This window comes from Chelmon rostratus, chromosome 12 (assembly GCF_017976325.1).
Source record: "Chelmon rostratus isolate fCheRos1 chromosome 12, fCheRos1.pri, whole genome shotgun sequence".
Lineage (NCBI taxonomy): Eukaryota > Metazoa > Chordata > Actinopteri > Chaetodontiformes > Chaetodontidae > Chelmon > Chelmon rostratus.
In genome coordinates this window covers 20,639,496-20,650,113 of record NC_055669.1, presented here as the reverse complement: position 1 = coordinate 20,650,113, position 10,618 = coordinate 20,639,496, and the positions used below count along the sequence as shown (strand labels likewise).

The 10,618-nt window shown below is 40.9% G+C and overlaps 1 protein-coding gene across 1 annotated transcript; it reads left to right on the top strand.

Annotated features, from left to right (window-relative positions):
• Positions 1–141: 141 nt before the first annotated feature.
• rab31 (RAB31, member RAS oncogene family) lies at positions 142–10,332 on the top strand. Its single transcript, XM_041949156.1, has 7 exons — positions 142–317; positions 1,138–1,217; positions 2,619–2,700; positions 4,891–4,962; positions 5,404–5,510; positions 6,530–6,639; positions 8,016–10,332. Exons 1-7 carry the CDS (start codon positions 282–284, stop codon positions 8,111–8,113), a joined length of 585 nt encoding a protein of 194 aa, XP_041805090.1. The 5' UTR covers positions 142–281; the 3' UTR covers positions 8,114–10,332.
• The last annotated feature ends 286 nt before the right edge of the window (positions 10,333–10,618 follow it).

The window sequence follows — 10,618 nt, the reverse complement described above, 5'->3', positions numbered from 1 at the left end:
ACTATTCTTACATGTCTTAAAACATGTCGAGGAAATGTACAATATGGAGTATATCAGGCTATGCGGGTGGGGTTATTTTGAAAGTCCTCACCGGAAGTTGTAATTGTCAGTGACACCGTTTGACACTTGGGTAGAGTGGATGGTCAGCCTGTCTGTCTCAGGGGCTGGGTTTCTCTTTTATCCAAGAAGAAGGGGGAAAAAAACAGAGTTTCAAGCATGACGGGACAAAGACACTGAGGCAACACTGAAAAATAATGATTTAAAAACTTTCACAACCTACCATGGCCATAAGGGAGCTCAAAGTTTGCCTTTTAGGGGTAAGTGGCAGATGTTTTGTTGATCCTTGGGGGGAAATTCCTTCTGTCTGCAGCGAGTCTAACTAACCGACAACACTTTGACGTTAACATAAGTTAGGACTCCGGTTGACACCAGGTGTCGGTAAATGTCGGTTGTTTCCCAAACGGTTGTTGTTGATCTTCTGAAAACTTGAAATTTAACTAATGATAGCTAGTTGCCTGAAAACCAGAAGCTAATCGGCCGGTGGGCGCAGCAGTCATTTTACGTTTGTTTCCTCGTCGTCTCCGTCTGTTTTTCACCTTTTAATCGATTAACTGTAGTTTACAAAAAGTTTTTGTCTTCATTTTTAACGGCTCTGACAGTTTATCATCCATTACGTCATCCCCAGACCGACCGCTACAAGCCAGCCGTTAGATTTCCTGCTGCGTTAGCAAAACACCGCAGTCCCTGGATGTAGACGGTGACAGGGATGTTCACGGACCTTCTGGACTACACAGTGTTAGTTTATCAATGAAGCAGAGGGGAAGTGGGAACTTTAACGTGTAGCAGGCACTGACATGCTCACCAAGCATTTTAATAACCAACAGGAAGTTCACTGTTCTTACATGTACGTTTTCATGTTAATTTATTTGTTTAATTAGGTGGCTGGGGGATGCAGTGTGTTGTCCTGCACGAGCAAGTAATATTAACCATGAATTCGGAGCTAGTAGTGGAATTCGTGGACAATCGGGTTTGATGGGCTGGGCATGTGACCAGCCAGCTGTCTAAACAATAGGGGTCAATAGCAGCCGGTGAATCTGTCCAAAGTGCTGTGACTGATGTGCAACCTTCTGCTTTCAGGACACTGGAGTTGGGAAATCCAGCATCGTGTGCCGATTCGTTCAGGATCATTTTGACCACAACATAAGTCCCACAATAGGGTAAGAGCACTGCAGTGCACCTCACTAAACACAGTGAAACAGCAGGAGAGAGATCACTCTAACAAGAGAAACATAATGCTTGAAGTCAGGGTTTGATGTCAAATCATGTCCAAACAAGTCCGAAGGGGCAACAGTTTACTTCAGTTGGGCCACATGTGGTATTGAGTCAAGCAATTTGTTCTCAATAAACAGAAATTTATAATAAAATCTTCTGTACTAATGCTGAAGTCAGCTGACATGTTGGTACTAGTATAACGGATAGGGAGCAGAACTTCTCATTACAAACAGCCATTTTTAGATAAACACTTTGATTTACAGAGGGAATAAAATGAACTCCGCTGTCAGAAAAATGAATTACCACATCTTACCAAAATAAATGAAATAAAAAATAGAATATGCCTCAGTCCCTTTGGCTCATTTAGACCAAAACTTCTGGTTTCTGCATGTTTTTTTGAGTAACATGTCAGGTCACTGTTAGCAGACAAATTAATGAATATATTCTAACAATTAGACCACTGCGAAACTTAAAGACACACTAAGGAAATGACTGCAGTTTCTAAAATGTAACAATATGGAAACATTAGGCTGAGACAAACTGAGATAGTTAATGAGTCATTTAATTATTAAAAGGAAAGTTCACCCAAGATCAAAAATGCATTTTTTCATCTTGCTTGCTGTGCTGTTTATGCACCTAGATTGTTTTGGTGTGAGTTGCCAAGTTCTGGAAATACTGGCTGCAGAGATGTCTGCCTTCTCTCAAACATAATTAAACTAGATGGCACTTGGCTTGTGTTGCTCAAAGCACCAAAAAAAATCCACAGACCTTGTTGTGAGCAGCTTCATGTAGGAACTATGTTCTTCCTAACGAACTACACCCATCAACCGCATCACTGAGCAGCGGGAGCCTGCACCTCGTCATGCAGGAGAGGCTCGCGGTGTGTAAACTTTAATGGCATCCTCCTCAGCTGAGCTGTTGCATTAGCTAGCAGGATCGGTTAGATATAAGATAATCTCCACACGTTAGTGTCGTCAGACGAGGGTTAGAAGGAATAGTTCCTACATGGAAAATAAAATGGAATTTTTAGCTGCCTTGAGCAAGACAAGCAGAGTGCCATCAATCTGCAGGTAAGAGGGAAAAGAATGGATTTTCTGTCCATTTAAGTCGTATCTAAACTGATGTTTGAGCCCACCGTAGTCATTGTTATTATTGTGTTGGCTCTTTCTTGTTTGATGGCTGTTGTGTGGGCCTCTGAGCCAACCCTGCATTACTGCCTTCAGGCAACAGGGCTTCATTGTCAGACATCGTATTTGTTTCCTGCTGACTTGTACTAATTTGTTTCCTGTGCCTTTTTAAAGAATACACTTGAAGGCATTGTTGTGAAACGTCTTTATCATCCACAGAGCATCATTCCTAACCAAAACCGTGCCATGTGGAAATGAACTGCACAAATTTCTGATCTGGGATACAGCCGGACAGGAAAGGGTGAGTACACCCACAACAGAAATTCCTCATTTACTTACTATTAGCTTCAAGTTAACACATGACACATGAATCACGTTTCTGAAAAAGTTAATTTTCCGTTGCATTTTGCATGAGGAAGCTAGCGGTGACGCAATCATTTCACTGTCAGTGGTCCTCATGACATAAAGTTATTATTAGGTGTGATTCAGTTAGGGTTCAAAGGTCAATGTGGTATCATCACAGTGATTCATTTAATGGAGGGGGGTTTGTGTTGCCGGACATGCTTGCAGCATGGAAAAATGAGTGCAACGTTTTTTCTGCTTTTGTGTGAAAAAGATTTCTTGAAACCACCTTTACCAGAGTTTAAAGGGGCAGTGTGTCAGATATGGCCAGAAGTTTAAAACATTCAAAAATGAACTTACATTATCAACTGAGTGTGAAGAACTAACAGTTGTTCTATCAGACAGCTAGCAAGCCCCGGCCCGCCCTGTCTCATAACACTTTATACCTCATGAGGTGATTGTCTGATAGTTAGGTTTTAGCTGGGAGATGTATGCGAGTGGTGAGGTTTTGCATTTCTCAAGCTGTCTTGGCTTTTTTAATCTAGTGCATGTCAAGAAAGTATATATTCTTACACATGAAAGAAACGTGAAAGAAAGGCGTGAAAGAAACAAAACAAAACTCACCAAAATCGTCTTGGTTGGTCTCAGCTGTTCCAACAATCACCAGCTCTGGTTTGGTTGAAATAAACCTTTATTTACTGAGCTAGATGTTTGGTTTCCATACACAGTTTTGTTTTTTTTTGTCTGTAAAGCACTTTGTAACCTTGTTTAGAAAAGGGCTATACAAATAAAGTTTTATTATTATAAAATATTCTGGCTCTACAGGCTGCTGATGCCCGACCCCCCTCTCGCTCTTCTCTCTCTTCATGCCTCTCCTATCCCCGCCTGCCCTGTCTTCTTCGTCACAGTCAGAGTCTTGTCAGAGCCACTATAAATCACCTCAGTACGGTAACCTGCATCGTCAAACTGGCCCCTGTCAGGCTGCATTCTGTGCTGGTCTCGACATGTTTGCAGGGAGGCTGTTTCTGTTGCCCACTGTGGAAACACCAACAGTTCAGCGGTGCTCTGAGCTCCTGGTCCAGGCAGACTCACTCAGTTAATAGGGCCACCAGCTGCACAGCTAACTGAGCTAACAAGCTAACGGCAGCTAGTAGCTGCAGCCAAAGGTTATAGAAAGCACCATTTAGCAATTATTCGCGTTGCTGCCCCTTATTTGTTTGAAGTGATCTTCAACAGGGGGCCATGTCTTACACATTATGCCTTTTTAAAGTTCTCATTATCTGTCTGACTAAAATCACTCATCACACTTGACTGTGTGATCTGTCATCACATGTAATTACCATATCGATAGCTACCATAAACATTTGCGAACAATGAACACACAGTGAAAACTCTGAATATAGTCCAACAAAGAAAGAAAGTGCAATATGAAGACACCTGACTCTTGTGCCATAGCACAGTGGTCTGATGAGTAGGGTCCCTTATTCTTCATATTGCATGTATTGCCACGAGCAGAGGGATGATGGGATACACATTTCTGCTGACTGCAGTCGGTGGTAATGCATATTAATACACATTAAGTTGGTGGTGTTGATGCCAAGATGACAGTGCTCTACTCAAGGAGAAGAGAAAACCTGCAAGGTGATGGAAACAAGGCAGGTTTTGAAACCTTAAACTAAAGATTTGGATATTTCTTGGGGAAGGAAATGGATTCAACATGTTTGCTAAAGCCTTAAGGATAGAAATATTGGATTTTGGTGTAATGCAAACAAACTGTTTGCAATGAAAACTCTTTAATGCACATTTAAATACAGTTTGTAAATTGTATTAGACGCTGTAAACAGTTCTGTATAAGAACATTCTTCTTAACACTGGAAAAACCTTGATGAGGAGCTGAAACTTTCCATCCGCCACTCATCACTTAAGAATGTATGGGCATAGTCTGCTCACAGTACATTATACTGTGTTAGTCTTTTACGGGCTAACACGTGTTTAATGATCCAGATTTAAGATTGTGCTCACTTTAAATGGCCGCACACTGTTCTTGAAGTCATCTTTAAAAAGCATTTTGAGTGCTGTACAAATGAGATCTGATTTTATATATTTACTGATCATGCTAACTATAAATATGTTGTTTGTTTTTTTTTAGTTTCACTCATTAGCTCCTATGTACTACAGAGGATCGGCTGCTGCTGTCATTGTGTATGACATTACTAAACTGGTAAGAACAACAGTGACAGATAGTGAGTTACACTTGGGTTGGGTGGTGACGGGGTCAATGGTTTCATCATTTTCCTTAATCCAGACCAGATGACAAAATCCTGGTGGCAAAAATGAATACGTAACAACTCTTTTTACCTTGCCTACCAACTTTTGAGGGACTAGAGCAATGCCCTTCACCCCTAACTGTACCGCTGCAGCAGAGAAGAAGCTGGTTTCACACTCTGAGCCTGATGTAAAATTCAGTTACTTTTCCATCACTCTGGGATGCCTCACTTCCATGACCTACAAATGCCATTCTTTCCCGGTCTGTTAATGGAAACTCGTCTGAAAAACACCATCCAATGCGATGAATGTGTGACACACGTTGTAGAAAATGTTGGGCCATATTCCCGTAAAGGACCTATCCCGGAGTTGACTGTGGTGTGTTCATGTTGTTCAGGACTCTTTCCAGACACTGAAGAAGTGGGTGAAGGAGCTGAAAGAACACGGTCCAGAGGACATTGTTGTAGCCATAGCAGGGAACAAGAATGATTTAGGAGACATCAGGTGAGTTTTCATAGCTCTAAAGAAACTGCTTCTCGGCTACATGGTGATCACATTCTGTATATACTAGATGCTTGTATTGTGCTAAAACATGAGCCACTTTCCTGTGGGCAGAAACGTCCTTTTTCTGTGTTGCTTCATCATTTGCCTCCCCAGTCACTGCGGTCTCAGCTCTGACTCTTGTTTTACTGCATCACTTCCCTTTAAGACTTTCAGCGCAGAGCACTCTCACAGGCGTCCGTGTCTTTCTTCACAACTGAGACTCATGATTGTGAACAAAACAAGAACGTAATCCTCTTGTTATACCTGTTATGTAGCTCACGTCAAGTCCATTGTGCCAAGAAAATCCTGTCTCAGTAATTGTCATCACGATCTTTAATTGTCTGGTCAGACGACTGTAAGAGCCGGTTGTAGAAACCAGGTGAGGCTTTAGCAGCAGAAATATTTGCTCACTTAACTGATGCACACTTTGTTCTGTACACTCTCGAGAACTTCGTTCAGAAAAAAAATTAAGTAACTTACACCATATATTATATATATATAACTATTGGCAGGAGCATATCTAAAGAAACACCCCCAAAACACTGATAAAGGTGGCCTAAGACATTTGCCAGTATCTTTTTTAAGCGAACCATCTGTGAGTGTGCAGCCAAGGAGTGTATTTCTTTAGCATTTCTTTGCTATCAGTTCCAAAGTACGGCTTTGTACACAAGGTCCTGTCTGGACGCTCTGTTTGCTTGCTCTGTGGAAAGCGATGCCTCACTAATATACGACAGGGGAGACAGTAAAGTTTGTGTCAAGGATCTTGATGAAGGATAGCACCATTTTGGTATAGTTTCAGTTTATCGAAAAACCTCGTATCATGTATAGTCTTCTCCAGCAAGCTTCCAGAGCAAACCTGTTAGAGGTGGATTGGATGGAAGGCGTTGATTGGGGGGAAATGTTGATTATCCATGGATTATCCATCCTTGTTTAGTGTGAACCCATGTCTGTGCTAACTTTAGTGTCCTTCTCTTTCACAGGGAAGTTCCTATGAAGGAAGCTAAGGAGTTTGCTGAATCAATTGCGGCCATTTTCATCGAGACTAGTGCTAGAAATGCTGTCAATGTTGAGGAGCTCTTTCAGAAAATCAGTAGGTTTCATGTCTGTGTTGTATGTTGTGTCTGTGTCACGTGCCTGTATGTACTCCATCATATTTGGAAGAAAAGGCGGGTACACCCACAGACACACTGGAGAAGCCTCTCAGTGTTCTGCCTTTCAGTAATGCCAGAGCCATTATTTATATGTTGTTTTACTACATGTCATGTAATCTCATATGGTATGGGACGGACCTTTTTAATGGTATGACATGAAAAAAAATCTTCAATTCCTATGACTAAATATGACTCATTTACTGTTTGTGTTGCTAAGGGCTATTGGTGTTTTGTCAGCGTGCCTTTACTGCTGTCATCTCTTCAGCTTTGCAGGTTGTTAATATGTTTCTGCCCTAATGTGGGACAAACAAATTCCAGTCTATTTCTTTTTGATAATTAAAAGGACAGATTTCTTTTAAATAATAACATTTTAGAAATATATCTCTTACATTTGAATAACCTTTTAAAGGATAAATTCAGTTTTTTACAACCTGGACCTTATTTGTAGCATTAAATACGACCATTTACTCACCCAGACAACTTTGGTGGCATTTGGAGTCGTTTTGAAGAAATTAGCCCCAGAGGAGCGGCGCGTATATCCGTATAATGCGAGTACTTGGGGCATCCATGTGCAGCCTCTATATAACGCATAATCTGCGGCGAAACTCGTTCATATTCCAATATTTTGTTATGATATGCTGGTGCTATTTCCCTCTGAGCCGGCGGTCGGCTAGTTTAGCTGTAGTTTGGCACAGCTATGGTTCGTTATTGCGTATTCGTAGCCGACAGCCGCAGAGTTAGCCGTGTTGTGGCTGGCTGCTCGCAGCGCGCAGTGTTCGGTAATGACATCATCCACGTCAGAGGTAGTTGTCTCGAGACGCCGGATGTTGATAACATGCCACCATGGGCTCAGAGGGGAATAGCACGAGCATATCATAACAAAATATTGAAATATGAACGAGTTTCGCCACAGAGTATGCGTTATATAGAGGCTGCGCATGGATGCCCCGAGTACTCGCATTATACGGATATACGTGCCGCTCCTCTGGGGGTAATTTCTTCAAAACGACTCCAAATGCCACCAAAGTTGTCTGGGTGAGTAAATGGTCGTGTTTAATGCTACAAATAAGGTCCAGGTTGTAAAAAATGAAAGTTATCCTTTAAAGTTAGCATGTGTTGGTCTTACAGTATGTTCTGTATTAGGCAGAGCTGTAACCCTGGTATTGTGTTTGGCAAGCAAATATATCATGTTTTGTTTCATAGCTACTTCTAGTGGATGATTATGAGGATGCATTCCCAAATACATTGCAGTAGCGATAATACAACACTTAACATGTTTGAAATAGTTCCATCTGACCCTGTGCTGTGTGTTTAGGTAAACAGATCCCACCCCTGGAAAACCCTGAGGTGGACAGCAACGAGTCCTTTAAACTCACCAGGCAGCCCGCTCCGCCCACCAGGAGGTGCTGTTAGTGCCAACAGCGGCTGATGAGACGTCCTCCTTCAGCACCACGGACCCCACCAGCACAGCACATAGTCCACGATGCACACAGTGTCTTACTCCTGGGAAAGACAAGACAGTGGACAGGCAGGTCAGCTTGCGCGTGTGGTCAACTGCAACATGAAACAGAAAAGCTACCAACAGTATTATATGTGTCATTGCACAGTAATTTCATTTAATTGTAGCAGTGTCGTCTCTGACGAGGCCAGGAAGCAGAAAGTCTTCAGTTTGTCGCCCTCAGGTGGTGTTTTACCTGAATTACATTGTGTGTGTGTGTGTGGGATGCTACATACAGCAGGCCATTGCAAAGAGGCGGTCTTATCCCATTTTCCATAGTAACTATAAACTTCAGCACGAATAACAAGTGATCTAGCTGATGTGCTTTTTAAAGCCGGGTTTTGGCTGCAACTACATTTTCATTTCAACGTACGTAGATTTTCATCGCACTGCGGCTCTAAAATCGCACACATTTAAATGAAGGGTTTTTTTAATATGAATTTTTATCGAGGCTACACCTTTATGTACATGTATGTATCACTCTTGTATAGAATTTAATTTGAATATCTGAATAGGAGGTTGTTGAGATCAAACCTTAGACAAGCATTCAGTTCTGTAGCTTAAAGGCAGCGGCTTTACATTCCACTCCATCATGTGTTTCCACACACATTTGCTGTACAGGGGTTAACTGTAATGCTGCAGAAAGAACAGCTTAAAGGCCTAAATCGTAAATACAGTATGACACCCCCTGTTGAAACACTGTGACCAATACTAGAATTGTTTACATAGTGCTAACGATATTCTACATGCTGATATGTATTGTCTGAGATTTCACTATAGGGAATGACTGTATACAACTGCCAAACCTAAGTTTTTCATGTAGTTTTTTTTTTTTTAACTCGAAGGGGTTACGTTTATTGTATTAAGAGGAGAAAAGACCTGCATATGTTTTACTCTAAACTTGTCTTTGTACTTACCAATCTCTAAAAGCACATATGGGCATATAGCCCTGAACCAATCAATGTTAGCTTGCAAAAAAGTGGAAAACAGGATAACAATGAAAACAGTCTCCGGCTAGGCTAACCCATTTGCGTAAATTAAGATGATCTGTATTGTTTGCTGCTATGTCTGTTGCAGTGGTATCCTTGGATTTGACCACTGAGAGATATTTAGCACCACTTTTGCATTCATTTTAACACTATTAATTCGGAGTTGTTTTTTGTAAGTGTTGAAACAGTCACAGTACTCCTTAACAGCATTGTTTGATAAGACATTGAAACAGACATGAACATTGGCCTAAATACATGGCTTCCTATGTAACAGTATTTCTGGTTCTACATTGTCATAGATTAAAAAGCGTGTTTACATTTGAATCTAAGTTTGTTAGCACAAATTAAAACGTAATATAAAAGTGTACAGTTTTTACCAACATGTATGACAAGGCATTAGTAGATTTTTAATGCAATTATGGTCTCATTTTGCCAATATTTACCATTCTCTTAAAATGAAAGTCATCCCAAACCTCTTTCAAAAGTCTGCCAATTACTGTCTTGCTTACTGAAGAAAACATACAGTAGATACCTACCGGAAAGTGATGTGACCTGACTTCTTCTGAATCCAGACTTTCCAGAGGAAAATGTGTGTCACAGACAGTATTAAAGGTTATTTTACCTCAAGCAAAAGTCAGACATTTCACCACAATCTCCACTAAAATGGAACAGAGCGATTAGCTGAAATTGAAAGTTGAAACTGAATTAGGAGCCGCTTGATGGCCCAGATGTACGGTAGCGTCAAAATTACCAGCAGATTGATGCACATTTCATGAAACGCAGATTTTTCGATGCAGTTTGGTGCGATATTACCTCCATACAAGAGAAAATGACATGAAGAAACGTTATTATGGGTTAAATGTTGACATTTTTAACAATTATTATATTAGTTGCCACACAAGTGCCTTTTAATGTTTTTCTAAACAATTGTACAATATGGCTAAAAAGTGCATACTGCTAGAATAATGCATGACTTACTTGACTAAATCAGTACAGACCAGACTAACAGTATGCATAACAGTCAACGTTGCAACTGCCAGTTATCTGCAGCCATGCTTATACTGTATGCCTAAGTCATGCTTCCCTGTATCCTCTGTAGGATGGATTAACTTTTGTATATTAATCAGTGTAATAAAGTAGTGATTATTCTATTTTTCTCATTTGTTTGTGTGTTACTTTTGCCCACTTTAACGACAACACGTGTTTTGAAATGTCATCATACCACTCTTGAAGAACTACTAGAGTACAGCCTCTCTGACTTTTTCATGTTTCAAGTTTTGTTGAGAAGCACCAAGAAGAGAGGATTCACTAGCTCGACTGAGCCGCCTTCACGCCTCAGGAACCTAAACTCCGTGTAAAAATGACATTATGTGGTTGCACAGTGAAGGCGAAGCTTTCACTCCAGTCACTGCAAGCCACATTATGTGAGAA